Source organism: Myxine glutinosa, chromosome 5 (genome assembly GCF_964187855.1).
Source record: "Myxine glutinosa chromosome 5, kmMyxGlut1.1, whole genome shotgun sequence".
In the NCBI taxonomy this organism is placed as follows: Eukaryota; Metazoa; Chordata; class Myxini; order Myxiniformes; family Myxinidae; genus Myxine; species Myxine glutinosa.
The window spans coordinates 186596902-186617455 of NC_136265.1; the positions used below are offsets into that span (position 1 = coordinate 186596902).

General features: G+C 44.6%; 1 protein-coding gene across 5 annotated transcripts in view; it reads left to right on the top strand.

The window, feature by feature from the left end:
* Window positions 1-20554, top strand: part of LOC137426599 (serine palmitoyltransferase 2) — a 62000-nt gene that overhangs the window by 37522 nt on the left and 3924 nt on the right. For all 5 annotated transcript variants that reach the window (XM_068115267.2, XM_078779257.1, XM_068115265.2 and 2 more), the window contains exons 6-11: window positions 8062-8155; window positions 9241-9346; window positions 13832-14051; window positions 14300-14426; window positions 14618-14753; window positions 14936-15065. In XM_068115267.2, the coding sequence (XP_067971368.1) occupies window positions 8062-8155; window positions 9241-9346; window positions 13832-14051; window positions 14300-14426; window positions 14618-14753; window positions 14936-15065 (813 nt within the window). The remainder of the gene's footprint in view (window positions 1-8061; window positions 8156-9240; window positions 9347-13831; window positions 14052-14299; window positions 14427-14617; window positions 14754-14935; window positions 15066-20554) is intronic.

Here is a 20554-nt window from a genome sequence, read left to right on the forward strand (position 1 = left end):
GTCAGGAAGGGCATCCGGCCGTAAAACATTGCTTCAAAAAGGGGACCAAAAAACAACAACAACCACGGTTCCCGAAAAAGGCCAACCCCCGCCTTGCGGGGAAAAATGGCCTCTAAAGGTGGTTTTATATATCATAAACAAAATTTGTTCCTTCCTATCATAGCATCTTCATCTATCAGTCTTCGCATCTTTTTCAAAAAATACTGAAAAAGGGCGATTCCACATGTGTTGTGCTGGACATTTTCAAGCCTGTTGATCATGCAAATAAGGAATGAACATCTGTTTTGTACAAATTACATAATATTAATATGACAAGGCAATATAAATCAATAGTCAACTAAAGGGATCAATCTTTTTTCTTTTTTTTTGGTGAAAAAGTTGAAAAATAGTAAAAACATGTTTTTGAAAAATCCAAGTTTAGCCCCATAACGATGAGTTGCACATAAAAATTTTGTTGAAACTCATTTCAGACTTTAACCAAGGTACCAAAGAAGAGTTAGATATAACTGTGCTGTCAAAAACATTTTTAATGACCAAGCAAACAAGATAAACATTTCCGAGAAAAATGTCGTGTGGAACATCCAAAATGTGTGGTACAGGACATCTCTGAAAAAATGTCAAATTTTGTACAATGGTCAAAACAATCAGTTTTCCTGAAATATAATTGAATCCATCAAAAAACATGGAAAGTAACAGCAAAGAAGTATCCAATGTTATCAAAATATAATTTTATATTTCGAAAAAAGGAAGAAAACTTGTCGTACAGGACAACTTGAATGCAAGTGCACATGTATGCATACATACATATATACATACATACATATATATTGTTGTGGAAATGAGAATTGTGTTTTTTTATTGTTGTAAAAATAATACCCTCCTTCCTCCAGTTGTGTATAAAGGTCAAAGGGCGTCCCTTAGTTAGTTCATATACAATCACGTTAGCCAATCATAGATTTCCTCCTTGTTGGTAGTTATTTCCTTATTCTGTGTATTAGGTTAAGGCTTTGTCTTCCATTAATTAATACTCCATTGCACCGAATTCAAATAGATAGATCCCCTTTTTCATTCCCATTCCAAAAGCCTTTATTACCAACTGCATTTGCCTCCATTGAGCACGCGGTCGGCTCGGAGAAGAAAGGCGTGTCTCCACCTCGTCATAGAGGGGAGGAGTGAGCCAGCCCTTGCTGACCAACCCAGAACGAGGGGTTTGGCTTTGAGAGGGCGTGGGGAGAACCGTCGAGTAGGTTCGGGAAGGTTGAAGGGCGTGGCCTATATAACCCGCGAGAGATGCCCCCACCTCAGATGAGTTCTGGAGAGAGACGCGCAAGAGATGAGTCCAGACGAGCTTCAGAAAGAGACGGGAGACGCGTCCTGAGATGAGCCAGAGAAGCGGCAGATGAGCATCAGCCTTGAAATCCACCACCACCAGCTTGGAGCCACGCAGCTTTGACTCCGCCAGGGTGCTCGTATCGCGGCAGCCCGCACGACCGCAGCTAGGGCGTTGACGGCGGCTGCTGAACGTGCCGATCGAGGAAGGGCGGCGGCTGCTGACTCCCGGGCCGACCGTGCTCCGGTTCGAGCGGAGCGTTCCTCTCCTTCCAGTCCTTTCATTCCTGCCTGCAATTTCCCCATTCGTGTGAGTTTGCTCGTAGTCTGTTTTGTGTGTCTTGTCCTGGGGTATTAATTAAGACTGCATAGGTAAGCTAAGGTGCACTGTGTCCGCTTCTTCTTCTTCTGTTTTATTTTATTATTATTCCTCCTCCTTGGTTCCTTTCAATTGTGTAAATAGTAAATAAATCATATTGGTATTTCTTACCCCTTTGCCTTTCTTTCCTCTACATCCGTCGTTGTTGTCTTTTCCCTCATTGGACACCTGTGGCACGATTTTGGCCAACGTTTCAGGATCGGGTTAGTCTTGGTAACAGTTCGTGCTGCGGTTGCTAAACACCGCTCGGCAATCAAGTAACATCTGTCCGCGGTACGAACGGGGCTGTGCACTGGCCTTTCCGGAGGTCGCGGTGCAGCTTCAGGGACCACGTCGGTCAGTCACAAACGAGGGGACTAATCCCCCCTCAAAGGGGAACCATAGGCCGACGTTGGGTTCCGCAACAATATATATATATATATCTATCTATCTATAATTCCAGTAATCTCTGTGTGTATGTTTGTATGTTTGTATGTTTGTATGTCTGTATGTCTGTGACCGCTGTTTCTCGACAACCACGGGTCCGATATACTTGAAACTTGCCAGGTATATTGCTGGGGACCCGAGGATGTGCCTTTTCAAGGTTTCATATTAATCGGAGAAGTAGTTACCGAGCTATGTCCAAAAAACGATTCAACCAATCAGAGAGCAGCGAGCTATCACGTGTGCCGAACGTGGCGAACAGACTTTGCCTCGGACGGCACATTTGAGAGCGTATTCATTTATTTCACGTTGGAAAACTATGTTGCCGTTAAACTATGTTTTAAAACTAATTAAAACTAATTTGCGATTCATCGTAACTGCGATTTGCGACCTTCCGGACAGTGAAGACTGCACTTCCGGCAGCCAATCACAGAACGCGTTGTTGCGTAGGCGTGGCCGATGTGAGAGCGAGCCGAGCCGAGCGCGTGCGCCATTACGGTTCGTAATTCGATTTCTTCCGGAGAAAATAATAATTTCTCGATTTCTTATGCGCATTATTTCTCCCAATTCAGTCAGAGCGAAGGGCGGAAGCGAAGAGCGTTGTTTTTTTTGTTTACGGGCGTACGGGCGTACGGGCGGGGTAGAGCGTACGGGTAGCGTTATTTTTTTTTTTTGGCAAGGAACGGGCACCCACGTACGGGCATGCCCTAGTATATATAAAACACTGTGTGTGTGTGTGTGTGTGTGTGTGTGTGTGTGTGTGTGTGTGTGTGTGTGTGTGTGTGTGTGTGTGTGTGTGTGTGTGTGTAATGTTACCGATAGACTCCTAAACGGAGAGGCTTACGTGCTTGATATTTGGCATAGACATGGCCATTGAGCCTGGGACGAACATGGCCGAACTCAAAATATTTGACGATCCATATTTTTTATTCATATTTACCTCAGCGCATTTCAGCGCACGGAATCAACGGAATCAGAGCAGGTGGGCGCTGATTCGCTCAGAGCGATCACGTGATGACGCTATGAACGATATGACGCTATGAACGCTATGACGCTATGAACGCTATGACGCTATGAAAAAAAAAATCGCTATGACGCTATGAAACGCTATGACCGCTATGACGCTATGAAAAAAAAAATCGCTATGACGCTATGAAACGCTATGGACGCTATGAAACGCTATGAACACTATGACGCTATGAACGCTATGACGCTATGAACGATATGACGCTATGAACGATATGACGCTATGAACGATATGACGCTATGAACGATATGACGCTATGAACGATATGACGCTATGAACGATATGACGCTATGAACGATATGACGCTATGAACGATATGACGCTATGAACGATATGACGCTATGAACGATATGACGCTATGAACGATATGACGCTATGAACGATATGACGCTATGAACGCTATGACGCTATGAAAAAAAAAATCGCTATGACGCTATGAACGCTATGACGCTATGACAAAAAAAAAAACGCTCGCTTTGCCGAGGGGCTCGCCCCCCCCCCCCCCCCCGTTCCCCTCCCCTCCCCCGCCCGGGTACTTCTGCTAGTATATATATATATATATATATATATTGTTACGGACCGCGGATAAGATGTTGGTTTGCCGAGCGGATGGCACCGCGGCCCTAACAGTTACCCCGACTAACCCGATTCCTGAACGTTGGCCGAATCGCGCCACAGGTATTCAATAGGGAAAAGACAAAGGCGACACGGATGTGAAGAAGAAGAAGAAGAAGACAACTAGGTTTGAAATGCTACTAAATTTATTCCTACTATTTACACGATCAAAGTAACCAAGGAGAAGGAAGGATAATAAAATAATTTACAGAAGAGGCAAGGCGACACAGCGAAACTTAGCTTAACTATACAGGCTTAATTAATACCCAGGGACAGAACAAACAAAGACAGACTCACGTGGGGAATGATGATAGGAATGGCAGGAGGTGGATGGCTGGAGGGAGAGGAAGGTCCACTGGAACTGGGTCACGGTCGGGCCGGGAGCGGCAGCTCCGTTCCTCCGCGGCCACGGTCGGCACCACCGTCAACGCCCAAGCTGCGGTCGTGCGAGCTGCCGCGGGACGAGCTCCGCCGGTCGAGTTAAAGCTGCCTGGTGGAGCCAACGCTGCTTGGTGGAGTTTAAAGCTGCTGGTACTGCTCGTGGTACTCCTCTTGCTTGCTCTCAGGACTCTCTCTCAATGCTTGCTCTCAGAACTCCTTCTCTCAATGCTTTGCGCTGCTTGTGTACTGCCAACTCTCTGACGCACCTCTCTTTGCACGTCTCTCGCTTGGTCCAACCACGCACTCGGCTCTTGCGCGCGCGCTTTTATAGCGCCTCAGGCGATCAAGCCGCCGGCCTTCAGGACACGCCCCTCGGTGAGCTCGCTTCGGCCCTGATTGGTGGGCACAGGCCCTCTGACTCCACCCTTGATGATGATGGGCGGGCACGCCCTTCTTCCCCGAGCTGAGCACATGCTTAATGGCGGCAATTGTAGTTGGCAATTGACTATAAGGGAATGTGAACGGAATCTACTCTTATTTCACCTGGTGCAATGGAGTGTCATCTTAATGGAAGACAAGGCCTTACCCTAATACACATAATAAGGAAATAAACTACTGAACAGGGATATTATGGTGTCCTTCATGTATGCTTTATGGAACTAACTATGGGAACGCCCTTTGACCTTTATACAACACTGGAGTAAGGAGGGCGATATTTTAACAACAATTTACACAATAACAACAACAAAAAAAAAACATTCTCATATCCACAACAATATATATATATATATATATATATATATATATATATATATATATATATATATATATATATATATATATATACATACATACATACATACATACATACATACATACATACATACATACATACATACATACATACATACATACATACATATATATATATATATATATATACACATACACACACACACACATGTACATATAGATGAAGAACTGTTTTCTTTATCATAAAATGGATGTTAAAACATGGCAGTCAATTGTTTACACAAAGAAGAATACATGGGTGCAATAGGCTACATGCATTTACCCTCAGTTTTGTCATAATAACCCTCATCATTGAAAGAATAAAAATGGTAAAATGGTAAAAAAATAGAAGAAACATCACTCCCTTGCATTCAAGTATAACATTTAAAGAAATTCTACGGTAATAACATCAGGTTTAACAATTTCATAACCTGTCAACGTTTTAAACTTAAAATTGAAGACTAATTTTACAATGGAATTTTCCACTGAATTCAGAAGCTAGTTTTCAGCTGCAGACTCGTTTCAACATTCTTGAGTAAATGGTGACTTGTTGGGGGAAAGGAATGAAGACTGGTATAAGTTTTGCCTTTTTCATGATTCACCTGCATCCATGTACAAAGATACTTGAGCAGATGTTTGATCTCCATGAAGTCTAAAACTTAAAAAAATTCCTGAAATAACAAATGAGTGTCTGCACCAGCAAATACACTACATGGCCAAAAGTATGCAAACACCCCTCCGAATTGGTGGATTTGGCTGTGTCAGCCACACCCATTGCTGACAGGTATATATAATCAACAGTCATGTAATCTCCATAGACAAACATTGGCAGCAGAACGGGCATACTGAAGAGCTCAGTGACTTTCAACGTGCCACCGTCATAGGATGCCACCTTTCAACAAGTCATTTAGTTAAATTTTTGCCCTGCTAGAGCTGCCCCGGTCAACTGTAAGTGCTGTTATTGTGAAGTGGAAACGTCTAGCAGCAACAACAGCTCAGCCGCGAAGTGGTAGGCCACACAAGCTCACAGAACAGGATCGCCGAGTGCTGAAGCCGTAGCGCATAAAAATCGTCTGTCCTCGGTTGCAACACTCATTACCGAGTTCCTAACTGCATCTGGAAGCAACGTCAGCACAACAGCTGTTCGTCGGGAGCTTCATGCAATAGGTTTCCATGGCCATGCAGCTGCACACAAGCATAAGATCACCATGCACAATGCCAAGTGTTGGCTGGAGTGGTGTAAAGCTCGCCGCCATTGGACTGGAGCAGTGGAAACGTGTTCTCTGGAGTGATGAATCGCGCTTCACCATCTGGCAGTCCGACAGACGAATCTGGGTTTGGCGGATGCCAGGAAAACGCTACCTGTCAAAATGCATAGTGCCAACTGTAAAGTTTGGTGGAGGAGGAATAATGGTCTGGGGCTGTTTTTCATGTTTTGGGCTAGGCCACTTAGTTCCAGTGAAGGGAAATCTTAACACTACATGTGGAAGAACTTGATTGGCCTGCACAGATTCCTGACCTCATCCCCACCGAACACATTTGGGATGAATTGGAACGCCAACTGCGAGCCAGGCCTAATCGCCCAACATCAGTGCCCGACCTCACTAATGCTCTTGTGGCTGAATGGAAGCAAATCCCCGCAGCAATGTTCCAACATCTAGTGGAAAGCCTTCCCAGAAGAGTGGAGGCTGTTACAGCAGTAAAGGGGAGACAAACTCCATATTAATGCCTATGATTTTGGAATGAGATGTTCGACGAGCACATACGGGTATGATGTTTGGGTGTCCACATACTTTTGACCATGTAGTGTATCTCAAATTCAGGCTGGTATATATCTGATTAATACAGCTTAACTGTCGTATTTGTAATCGAACCTTTTTGGGTTATACAGTAAAGAATTCTTTTAATAATATACAAACATTATGGCATGTCTTCTCGGAGAAAATTCAAGAGGTTATTATTTGTTAATAAATTAGAGGAATAATTTCTGTTTGGGGTTTTTTTTTTACTCAAGTCTAAGTTAGAAAAGTTTGAATTGCAAGATTGTAGCTTGCCCACTTAAAGTATGGTCCAAACCTTTCGACCTCCATGTGTCGTACGGGACATTACCCTAAAAAGCTTGCCGAATATAAAATCTCACGTCCACATTTGCTATGAGAATGCATCTAAATTTTGCAGGGGCATTAATGATATCACAATTCGTTGTCTGGTAATACTTGGAAATTTGCTGGATCCTATTTACGATGAATTTATAGACATTGAAATTTAATTTCTCAAAACTAAAAAATTTGGAAAAAGCCAATTTCTATTAATTCACCCCAAATTGCATATCTAAGGTTATTTTGGTAAATATATTAATTTGTTCTGGATGGGTTAGATTTCAAGCTATAACTTTTCAGCATTAACTGGCCCTTTTAGAGCAATTCTTGATTTTATAATTTTATCATGTTCTAATACGGAATTGCCCCGAAAGCATAATGTGCAAATCCTCTCCATGTCTTCTATATGGATGTTCTTTGACTCTGTAGTCAGAGTGCCTCTATTTGAAAGTTCCCCTAAGCTTTTCTAACACCTTCGTATAATTCACAACCACCTTCAAATCAACCAGGCAACAAGAAACGTGTTGATGAAGCTCTTTTATTTACTCGTGCAAAGAAAGCCTCTGGCTGTGGTGTGATAAAGCCCAAGTATTATCGGGGAGATGTAGGGAATGGTGTAGACTGTAAATGCTTGCAGCGGTGGCTATAACTATAACAGCGTGATTTAAACATTGTTTTCACCCTAATTTACATAACCTGTGATAGGGAGATGAAGTTGGTGGTATTGAAGCACAAAATGTTTCCTTTCCCTGCTTTTAGTAAAGTGCGAGTGAAAAGTGAAACTCAGCTGTTACATGCAAGGGCTTTTATATCGGCTTCAGTCTAAAATCGGCTAAAAGCACCGATGTCCATTTCAGTTTTGTCTAAAAACCGCACACAAAAAAAACACGGATCATCATAAACACCGTTCCAAAAAAGACAAAGCTTAAAATCTCACGTTTTGAAAGGGCTTTGTGAGTACCTTACAGTTACATATGAATATTTATTCACAATCTCATTTCCAATATGCCTCGCAGGGATGCCTGATCTTGAGTGACGAGTTAAACCATGTATCACTTGTTCTGGGTGCACGACTCTCAGGTGCCACGATCCGAGTCTTCAAGCACAACAGTGAGTTTTACTCTCGACATATTTGCATCTAGACTTCATAATTTACATTTCAGGCATGAGATACTTTGGCATTTTCTCAACGTCCGAGTCGTCTTGCACGTTCACTTAAATGCTTGGAAACACGATACAAACCGCAAAAAGCGGACTTTGCAAATAACATTGTGATATACGATTTGTGAAGCTTTCAGTTGAGCTATGTAAAACACAAGTGTTATAAAGCATACCTATAGACGCAGTGCAACAGCTTTAGGTGTTTTTTTTTTTTTGCCACCTCTGTGCAACTATCCAAAGATGTGATTGTAATTATCATGTTTAGTTAAGCCTGGATGATTATGTGAAGCAGTGTCGAAACGCCTTTGATTGCTTTGCTTGTAATCTGCTCATTGATGCTCCAGTGAGCGTTTACGGCATCCCCTTGCTGGAGTGCTTATCCTGCCGATGTGCTTTCTGGAACTGGTGCTGCGGAATTGGTACGGGAGTCTCAGAAAATGATGCATCAATGATCAAGGACCCTGAAGCCTGATATTAGAGGCTGAAAAACAGATTGCAACCAATTGCAAACGTCAAGGAAACCGATTCATTTGTTCAGTTTTGGCTGTCTGACAATACAAATATAATTGCATGTAATCAGAATATTCAAAAGTAAAAGGCCTACAATATGGCAAAATACTTCCCCACTCCTCCTTCCCTCCATAATACTGTAAAATACTGCATTCCTCTGGTATACAATCCTCAGAATACTCATTACAGTCCAATTTTGATTGGCTGAGTTTTTATTTGCTTGTTTTTCGCTTCTGAAATTGCTGCCAAAATGTCCTATTTTGCAGGGTTTTATTATTATTATTTTACTACTTTTTACAAACTGAAGTACACTCATGCATGAACTTTGAATATTGCTTTGGTTGCAATGAAGTTTTGCACAAAAAGGTTATGCATTGCAACCTTGAGTTTATGAGTAGTAGATGTGGCTGTGCATCTCGGCTGAAAGAGAATGGATGGGTGAATGAGTGAGAGTAAAAATTGAGTAGTTCACTGGTGCTGTGGGGATAATAGCTTCACTGCTTGTTGTGTTCTCACCGTCTCAGATATGAAGAGTCTGGAGCAGTTACTGAGGGAGGCCATAGTGAATGGACAGCCACGTACACACCGACCATGGAAGAAGATTCTGATAATTGTGGAGGGAATTTACAGGTAAAAGAACAGCTCGACACTGGACGAGACGAATAAGCCCATCATGCCTCATCCATATCCTCAAGTCTCATGCCCAATCCAACACCACACCCACACCACAAACACAATCCAACCTGACATCTTCTTCAAGGCATAGTGTAGTGATGGAGTAAGATGGTGATGGAAGACATAAGGGGTGGAGGACAGGGGTGTGAAGAGGTACAATACAGGACGTCGAAGAGGTACCTCCTCCAACCCCTTCCCCTCCCTCCTCCCACTTCTTCCCCTCCCTCTTCCAGCCCCCACCCCTCACACACCTCTCCCCGGTCCCAGGCCCCTCCCAAAGAGAGGGGGAGTAGAGAGAACGAGGTGGCAGTGAGAGTTAGAGAGAGAGAGGGGAGGTGGGAGAGTGGGGAATGGTGGTAGAGCGACGCCTCACCACATGTTGCTAAACTGTACAGTCCAGAAGGGAAGGGTGTGAGGAAGAGGGGTGAGTGCAAGAGAAACATAGAGAGGGGAGGGGGAAAGAGTGAGTGGGTGGGTGGGGGGGGGGGGTTTGGGGGGTGAGGGGGAGAGAGGGGAGGGGACTGAGAGGGGAGAGACATTCCGGCAGATGTGATATCTAGTTTAACATTAATCTGAGGGACCGCACACACATTGATGAATCACCCTGTCTGTGAAACACCAGGATGACAGTTTATAGCTGGGTTCAGATTCAAACCCAGGCTAGACGGCTTTGAGCGAGTGTGCGTACCTGTCGGCCATCCTTCCATGGTGTGGGGATTCATTGCTTTGTTGCCACTGAAAACATTTTTCAATTCTTTTGAACTCGTAGTTCACTTGTACCGTTGCTTTACTCATCATATTCCTCGAATTTATTTTGCTTTCCTAACTCCGGAGATGTCCCCATGGAGAACCGAGCTACGTAAGAGAACCAAGAAACATGTCCCCACATATTGCCATGGAAGCTTGTCGAGGTCGAAGCTTGTAGAGCGCTCGCCAATTGGCTTAAGCACCCAGGCAAACACTCCAACAAAATATTCCACCAGTCGCTTCGCTGAATATGGAGATGGAGGGATCTTCTTGTTCTTTTAAAGTTTTAAGGCATTTTCAGAGCCGCAAGGCTCTATATATACACACGGCATGTGCCCAGACATAACAGCAGTGAACGAAGGAGCCTTTAGGTAATCTATAGCTGAGTTTCTACGTAATACTTTCTGGGTATGAAGAAGAAGAAGAATTCTCAGTAGCTGCGTTTCTCCGTTATGCTTTCTGAGTTTGAAGAAGAAAAATGTTTCTCGCTGAATTGGAGAAGTATTTCACCAAAAAACACAGGTAATAATAAAATGATCGTTTATGTTGATGTTTTGCCTATCACATTAGTAGCTGCAAGTTTCTCTGTCAGGTTTTGAAGAAGAAGAATAAGCACTAATGCTTTATTCATGCTGTTTCTCCATATTCTGTTTGTTTACAATCACAATAATGAAATTCTGACAAAATGGGAATAAAGTCGAAGCATTTTCTGCAATTTGAAAAACATCTGGTGTATCATCTCATCCATATATACATTACTTATGTGTATTGCTGTATTTACGTTCTATTGTTCAAATACCATCTGAAAAAGTTATAAATAAATAAATCTCGAATCCCCCCGGCCGTCTAGGGACGTTTGTGGGCATCTCCAGGCAGTTTTTTTTTTTTTCAACACATTGTTTAAGGCCCGTAATGGAGCTGACACACATACACACACACACACACACACACACACACACACACACACACACACCTTGCTAATTTAAAAAAGGATGCAAATTTTTGACAAATATCCTTTATTTTTAGCTCACCTGGAACATAGTTCCGGGGAGCTTATGGGATGGCTCGTTGTCCGTCCGTCGGTCTGTCAACACTTGCAGCATCTCCGAAACTGCTGATGGCATTGTGACTAAACTTTGCTAAAATGATGTTTGGTATGTTTCAACTGAAGTTTGTTTGGGTAAGTTTACACAACATTAAAAAATAGGCATATAAGGTGGTCTACCGCGGGTGAAAGTGGGTCAAGGTTTGACCACCCCAAAAAATTTTTAATTTTTTTTTGTATACAGAATCGAGGCTCGTGAAAGAGCTAACATTTATTTCACAAACAAATCAAACAGACAAACAAAATATATAAAAAGAGGGAGCGGTAGACAAGATGGGGAGAGAAGGGGAAGCACACAAACACAACAACTATGTCTTCTCTGAAACTATACGCACGATTTTGATGAAACTTGACCACAACCTTCATCACCCGTGATGTACCAAAGTTGGTTCACTGCATTAAGAAAATCAGGGTCTGAGAAAGTTTACGGGGGATCAAAGTGGGCCCAGGTTTGACCCCCAAAATAGATATTTGCTTTCTTCTCAGAAACTACGCATGCAATTCCGATGAAACTTCACCACAACCTTCATCGCCCATGATGTACCAAAGGTTATTCACGGCATTGAAGGAGAATCGGGCATTAAGAGGGTCTACGGGTGGGGGAAGGGGGTGTGTGGTGGGTGAGTTGACTCCCAAAATAGGTATTTGCTTTCTCCTCAAACGACACATAAAATTCCGATGAAACTTGACCACAATGTTCCGTTCATCACCCATGATTCTACCAACGTTTGGTCACAGCATTAAAAAAAAATTGGTGTCTATGGGGGTATACGGAGAGGTTGCCCCCAAAATAGGTATTTGCTTTTTTCTCTGAACTACACACACGATTTTGATGAAATTGGACCACAACCTTCGTCACCTGTGATGCACCAAGGTTTGTTCATGGCTTAAAAAACAAATCAGGGTTTAAGGGGCTTAGCAGGGGGATTGACCCCCTATAATAGGTATTTGCTCTATTCTCCGAAACTGCACAAACAATTTGGATGAAACTTGATCACAACCATCATCACCCATGGTGTACCAAAGTTTGTTCACGGCATTGGAAAAATCCGTTTTTATAGGGGTCTATGGAGGCTGGGGAGTTGCCCCCCAAATTTATATATATATTTTGGTTTATAAGATATAAGACCACAACCTGTCTGCGGTGAGTGAGTGAAAGGCCCTCGGTGTTAGCTTCATCGCGAGAGATTCCAATGATTCTGAAAGCTTCGGTTTCTACAGCGTGAAGCCGATCTGGGTGTGAGGCAGGAGCACCAGCCCAGAGGGGAGAGCAGTATTCCATTGAGCTGCGGATGAAAGCCTTGTATGTGGTGAGGAGCTCAGGTGTGCCGAGGAAGGACTTCGCACGACAGAGGATGCCCAGTCAGCGACTGGCTTTGGAGGCCAGATTTGAAATGTGGTTTTCCCAGGAAAGATCATGGCAGATAGTGAGACCCAAAAGCTTGAGTGACAGAACTTCTTGGAGAGGATTGTTGAGAAAGTATATGGGAGGGTTGTCCAGTCGGTCTTTCCGGCCGACGACGCGAGCGCACCAAGCCGTGAAGTGAGCAGCCAAGATGGCCCTCTCAGTGTTCTCCACCACTGTTCGGGAGGGACAGCGTGGCCTCCAGCTCCCTTGCACCAACAATAATCGAAGCTCCTTAACGATCGTCACAGGAAAACGCTCTCCTCAAAAGCACACAAAAATGGCCAAGCTTCTTCACCAGGACGAAGAGAGACGCACTCTTTTTTTTCTTCCCCTCTGGAAGCTTCTAGATGACATCCCACCGACCAATGGCAAAGCTCTTTCCAACTCACCCCATGCTCCTCTCGGCCAATCATGACCTTCAGGGGCGTGGCATGCCGGCTCTTTCTCCACCTCCCCATCACACCACCCTGGGGGCGTGGCCTTTTTCCTTATTAGGTCCTTTGGGTGGGGCTTAGTCCGATCGGCTCTGCTTGGCGTTTGTCGGCGGTTGTTGTTTAAAGGAGGTTTTCATGGCCGGCCTTGTCAGCAAAACGTAAAGGGAAAATTACAGAGAGGAAATCACGCACTGGGGAAAGTTAGCCTTATTCCCTACACTAATTTGCACTGCTTCACTCCTCGTGTGAAGACACATAAACAATCTTAAGCTACAGTTTCCCTACTTAAGTATGTCAAGATTTCTCCTACGCGTCCATGGTCCATGCTACAATTGTACAATCCTACCTTTCCTATGGGATCCTTTTATCTACCTCCATAAACATAACAATACTTTTGGTTGGTTTAGTATACTGCTGTAGTCTATCAGGTGAGCGCCCAGGGGTATTGCCCATATTTTCTCTACTTCTTGTGTATATTCCACACAAAGCTACATGTGCCTTATGATTTTGTTTTTTTATATTCATCATGGAAAGAGTGGTTCGGTGCAAACCTTCCCATTGGCTTTTCTCATTTTTAACCATTTTGATGAACAAACTGGTATTTTCTATTTGAATTAGTTTATTAATCCCAAGTTAAAACTGGAAAGGTTTGAACACCAAGCAACTTGATGTAGACTGTGCAATAAATTCCGACGTGTTGGAATTAAAATTGTTCCCTGTTTCCTCTCGACTCACCATATTTGCAGTATGGAGGGCTCCATCGTCCATCTACCAGAAGTAGTGGTGTTGAAGCGCAAGTACAAAGCTTATTTGTACCTTGATGAGGCACACAGTATTGGAGCGGTGGGCCCCACAGGACGTGGTGTTGTCGATTACTTTGACATGGACCCCAGAGATGTAGACATCATGATGGGTACTTTTACGAAAAGTTTTGGCGCAGCTGGAGGTTACATCGGAGGCAGCAAGGTATTTGCCATCGGCCATGGATGTTTGTGCACATGTTGTGTTTAAATATGATTTGTAAATGTATTTTTAACACGAATGTTTTTGGATGTATTTAGACAAAATAGCTTTGCACCAAATGGAAAATATACCAGAAAACATGACCGTCTACATGCATGTCTGTCTGCATGTGTGTGTACACGTACATATGTGGAGTTTATTATTCATCGGCATGCTTTGGATGTGCCCTTTTTACGTTGTGCACTCACTAGGCATTGGTGGACTTCCTGAGAGCAAAATCGCACAGTGCGGCCTATGCAACATCCATGTCACCGCCCGTTGCACAGCAGATAATCAGTTCAATGAAGTGCATCATGGGAGAAGACGGTACTACCATAGGTATTCCAAATAAGACTTGGTACCCCATCACTTGCTGTTGTTTTCATTGCTTTTAATATTATATTTGATGCTAATCACATCCATTCCTCCCACCCCCACTTTTTCCATCCTTTCATCTTAAAAAATCCTAATATTGTTCGGAACTTTCTTCATCTTTATATGTAATTAAATTGTAATTTGTCTTGTTGCAGGTCTGGATCGCATCAGAAAGTTATTGAGAAACACCCACTACTTCCGACAGGGGCTGAGGAATTTGGGCTTTGTTATCTATGGGAATGATGACTCGCCCGTCGTCCCCCTCCTGATCTACCTGCCAGCAAAGACTGGGTTTGTAACCTTAAATGTCTTCCACCCCCTTGCACCCCCTTGTATTTGCACCATATTTTGTTTGGAGTACCTTGCATGATTGCTGGTATAGATTATATAGAAAGGCAAGGAAAGTATAGGTCACGGGAAGGTGATTTTGTGATCTGAGGTGATTGGCTGTCTTGGCTGTGTCCCCACCTTAGGGCATTCGGACGAGAGATGCTCAAAAAGAGGATTGGAGTTGTGGTGGTTGGCTTTCCAGCAACACCAATCATTGAGTCTCGGGCCCGCTTTTGCGTGTCTGCGTCGCACACACGTGAAATGCTTGACACGGTACACAGGTTTTACTGTCATTATTATTAGTATTATTATTATTGTTGTTGATACAAGGATACAAGGACGGTGAACGTCATCTCGGGATATGCTCCGCAGGTTGGTCGAAGCGATGAAGAGAAGGACAAGTTCTGGTGTGTGATAGAGAAGCTGATGGAAAACGTGAAAGATGAGGAAGTTGTTGTGGTAGAAGGAGACCTAAATGGGCATGTGGGAAGGAGTATGGATTGTTTTTACGGAGTTCATGGGGGTTACGGATATGGTGTGAGAAATGGAGAAGGTGAAAGGATTTTGGAGTTTGCTGATGGAACTGATTTGTTGATTTGTAATACTCAGTTCCAGAAAGAGGATAATAAGCTTGTTACATACACGTCAAGTGGGTCGACGACAACCGTTGACTACCTGATGGTGCGTAGGCGAGATAGGGGGCACCTCCGGGACACAAAGGTGATCCCGGGGGAGGAGGCTGTTTCACAGCACCACTTGGTTGTCTGCGACGTAAGGGTGAAAGGTGCGAGGAGAGCTCGGCGGGTGAAGTACCAACCGAGAATGAAGGTGTGGAGGTTGAAAGAGGTGACAGTAAGGGAGGCATTAAAAGAGAGGCTGAGTAGGGTCGAGGATGATGTGGTTGAGCTTGAAAGTGGTTGGATGTCAATGAAAGCTAGTCTGTTGGGAGCCGTTGGTGAGGTATGTGGATGGACAAAAGGACCACCGACGCACTCGGAAACATGGTGGTGGGATGATGAAGTTGGAAAGAGGATTGACGAGAAGAGGAAGAAGTTCAAGGAGTGGCAGAAGGCAAAGGGTACGGGAGCAGAAACAGCAGAGCATGAAAGTTATAAGGCAGCCAGGAAGGCTGCAAAGAAAGAGGTAGCAAAGGCACAGGAGGCATGTAGGAAAATGTTCGGAGAACGCTTGGATTCGGAAGAGGGTCAGAAAGCAGTATTCAGGATTGCAAAGCAGATAGTGAAAGAAAGGTGTGATGTGATGGGGGTGAGTTGCTTGAAGGATGAAGTGGGACAAATCGTTGTCGACCCAGATGGAATTAAAGGAAGATGGAAAAGATATGTGGAAATGCTGTTGAATACAGAGAATGAATGGGATGGCAACATAGAGAGTAACCCAGTTTTAGGACCGGCAGAGAAGATAACTGAGAAGGAAGTTGAGGAAGCGATAAAAGCAATGAAGGGTAGAAAAGCGGGAGGGCCGACGGGAGTTGTGGGAGATATGTTGAAGGCAGCAGGAAGTTGGGGTGTGAAGAGAATGACAGAGATCTGTAATCTGGTGGTGAAAGAAGGCCGCATTCCAGTGGATTGGGAACTGAGTACCCTCGTCCCTCTATACAAGGGGAAAGGTGACCCTCGAGTGTGGCTCGTACCGAGCGATAAAGTTATTGGAGCATGGAATGAAGGTATTGGAAAGGGTGTTGGAGAGGAGGATAAGGAAGAAAGTGAAGATCGATGAAATGCAGTTTGGATTCATGCCAGGAAGAGGAATGACAGACGCGCTTTTCATTGTGAGGCAGTTGCAGGAGAAGTACATGGAGAAGAGGAAGAAGTTGTTTCTTGGGTTTGTTGATCTGGAGAAAGCATTCGATCGGGTTCCACGCAAAGTATTGACAGGGGCATTGAGTAAGTTAGGAGTGGAGGAATGGTTGATCAGAGTAGTGATGGCAATGTACAAAAGAGCGCGCACAGCTGTAAGGACGAAGGACGGGAACAGTGGTGAGTTTGAGGTGAAGGTGGGAGTGCATCAGGGGTCGGTACTAAGTCCACTACTATTTGTAGCTGTGATGGAGGTGCTGGCTCAGAACGTAAAGGAGGGTTTACCATGGGAGTTGTTGTATGCAGATGATCTGGTGTTGATTGCGGAAAGTATGGATGGACTGAAGGAAAAGATGAACAAGTGGAAGGAATGTATGGAGACAAAAGGTCTTTTTTTTTTCTATACTGAATCGAGGCTCGTGAAAGAGCTGACAACCGCGAGGGAAAGACAAAGACAGTGCATGGGGACCGCGAGGGAAAGACAGTACATGGGGACCGCGAGGGAAAGACAAAAACAGCACATGGGGACCGCGAGGGAAAGACAAAGACAGCACATAGGGACCGCGAGGGAAAGACAAAGACAGTACATGGGGACCGCGAGGGAAAGACAAAAACAGCACATGGGGACCGCGAGGGAAAGACAGTACATGGGGACCGCGAGGGAAAGACAAAAACAGCACATGGGGACCGCGAGGGAAAGACAAAGACAGTACATGGGGACCGCGAGGGAAAGACAGTACATGGGGACCGCGAGGGAAAGACAGTACATGGGGACCGCGAGGGAAAGACAAAAACAGCACATGGGGACCGCGAGGGAAAGACAAAGACAGTACATGGGGACCACGAGGGAAAGACAAAGACAGCACATGGGGACCGCGAGGGAAAGACAAAAACAGCACATGGGGACCGCGAGGGAAAGACAAAGACAGTACATGGGGACCGCGAGGGAAAGACAGTACATGGGGACCGCGAGGGAAAGACAAAAACAGCACATGGGGACCGCGAGGGAAAGACAAAGACAGCACATAGGGACCGCGAGGGAAAGACAAAGACAGTACATGGGGACCGCGAGGGAAAGACAAAGACAGTACATGGGGACCGCGAGGGAAAGACAGTACATGGGGACCACGAGGGAAAGACAAAGACAGCACATGGGGACCGCGAGGGAAAGACAAAGGCAGCACATGGGGACCGCGAGGGAAAGACAAAGACAGTACATGGGGACCGCGAGGGAAAGACAAAAACAGCACATGGGGACCGCGAGGGAAAGACAAAGACAGTACATGGGGACCGCGAGGGAAAGACAGTACATGGGGACCGCGAGGGAAAGACAAAAACAGCACATGGGGACCTCGAGGGAAAGCAGGCAGCTTGGTGAAGGTGAATATCGGAAAGACGAAGGTGATGGCAAGTGGTAAAGCATGTGGTGAGGTGGAAAGAACTGGGAAGTGGCCCTGTGCTGTGTGTAGGAAGGGTGTCGGAGTGAACTCCATTCAGTGTACAATGTGCGCTGAGTGGGTTCATCAAAAATGTAGTGGTCTGAGAGGGTCATTAACCAGTGTGGTAGCTACATTCAAATGTAAGGTGTGCACAGAGGGAGCTGCAGATGGAGGAAATGTTGAGTTGGATCTTGGAGACGGCGTGAAGCTGGAAGGTGTGAAAACATTTTGCTACCTCGGAGACATGCTGAATGGAGAAGGTGGATCAGACTCGGCAACGGTTGCTCGAGTGAGATGTGCATGGAAGAAGTTTCGGGAACTGAGTGGCGTGCTGATGAGGAGGGGAGTGTCGTTGAAGCTGAAGGGAAAGGTGTATGCTGCATGTGTGAGAAGTGTTATGATTTATGGGAGCGAGACATGGGTAATGAACGTAGAGCAGCAACGAAGGTTGGAAAGGGTGGAAATGCGAATGGTTCGACGGATGTGCGGAGTATCGTTGAGAGAGAGGAAGACAAATGATGAATTGCGAAAGATGATGGGAATAGAGCCTGTGATTGATGCTGTGAAGAGGAACAGGTTGAGATGGTTTGGTCATGTGTTGAGGAAGGATGAAAGTGACTGGTTGAGAAGAGTGATGGAAATGAATGGAGAAGGAAGTAGAAGACGGGGAAGACCGAGAAAGACTTGGCTAAAGATGGTGGAAGAAGAAATGCAGGCAAGGGGGTTAACAAGGAGAGATGCAGAAAATAGGGCAAAATGGAGAAGATTGTCATGGGGACCGCAAGGCTAACCCCCGCTCTAGCAGGGAAAATGGCCTTTTAAAATGCATGTTGTTGTGTTGTATACAAGTGTCCAGGCTCATCAAGCAGCTGAACGATGAAAGCAGCACGTTGACAAGCTACCAAAATGTGTTGGTGGTTGGGAGAGAGGGGGGCTGAGAGGGGGAGGGTGGGAGGGTTGGTTTTGAGTTGGACATGCACCAGGATGAAAAACACAAAAACTAGCAACAATAGACCAGAGAGGTACATAATGGGAAAGCAGAGGAATGTGTAGAGATGATTGAGGATGTGCATGAGCATATGAGATAGTGATGGCCAGGACATTTAAAATAGACTGAAGTGAGAAAGACGAGATAATCACATTCAGTAGAACAGAGGGATGCAGGTGGGCAACCAGTCTGGATTTTGAGAGGGGGAGCAGATGAGGATTTCAAGAGAAATGCATGAGATCTGAGGTGTCTTGGAGAGGCTAGAGACGTAGGAGAGGGCAAGACGGGACCCATGCCAGATCTGTATATATAAAACCGAAAAACACGTCCGTGAAGCCGTCCGTCCATCCATGAAGCTGTACATCCGTCTGCCTGTCCGTCCAGGAAGCTGTGAAGCTGTGTGTTTATATTAATAATGTACTCTTTGAACGCTGTTTGCATCCTGTCTATTAATTATGTAGTCTATTAATTACGTGTTGTTGGAATATACCTTTCGGCCCTCAGGACTGCTGAGACCCCTTAGAGTTTAGACCTTCGAAGACCCTTAAGACCACAAAAGTCCATGAAGACCCAGATGACCCCGAATAACCTTAAAGACCCAAAAGACCAAGATGACTCAAAATAACCCGAAGACTGAAAAGACCCAGAAGACCCTTTAGACCCCAAGCTCCTGAAGAGCCCCAAGACCCTGAAGACCACTTTTACCTTTAAGACCCTTTCAATACTTTAGACACCTTTAGATCCCTTCACCCTTCCAGCCTTTTATAACGTTTAAACCTTTATACCCCTTAAGTACCTTCGACCCCTTGTTGACCATTTGGAGCTTTGGAGCACCACTTGGACCTTTTTTGATTACAAATTAATTACAATTAAATAATATCATCAATAAATTTGTACAAATGAAATGTTTGTATGATGATTGATGTAAATCATGACAACAGAACAACTCAAATTCAGTCAGGTCATTATCCTCGGTTAAAACAAGCCCGTGCATCTGCGGCGGCGACGTGTGGTGAGGCAAGTGTAGCGAGCTGATCCACGCTAGTTTTCATGTAAATTAAAGAGCACACCAACTTGCTGCGAGTGTATGAATAACAGTCTGTGGGAATCTGCCTCCTGCCTTGAGATTGCGGAAATACTTGTTTTTGACTGCCTCAAGAGAAGCAATATGAGAAACAGGAGTTTCACATTCTTACATTGCCAGCCTAGAGTGGGGAGATGTACTCCATAGAGCTCCATATGAAAGCCTTGTACACAGTGATGAGCTTGATGCGGTACAGGAATGCCTTAGTTTTATGGAGAATACCTAGACTGCAACTGCCCTTTGATACTAACTTGGTGATATGATCCTCCCATGAAAGGTTGTGGCAGATAATAAGCTTCTTTGAAAGACTGTTGTCGGGTTTGAATCTTGCCGGCATTTAACAGAAAAGTCAGTGACCAGCGGTTTATTTCCAGGTCTGACAAAATGGCCCGTCTTCCACAAGTGTGATCTATTGTTCTGTACATGGTGGAGGA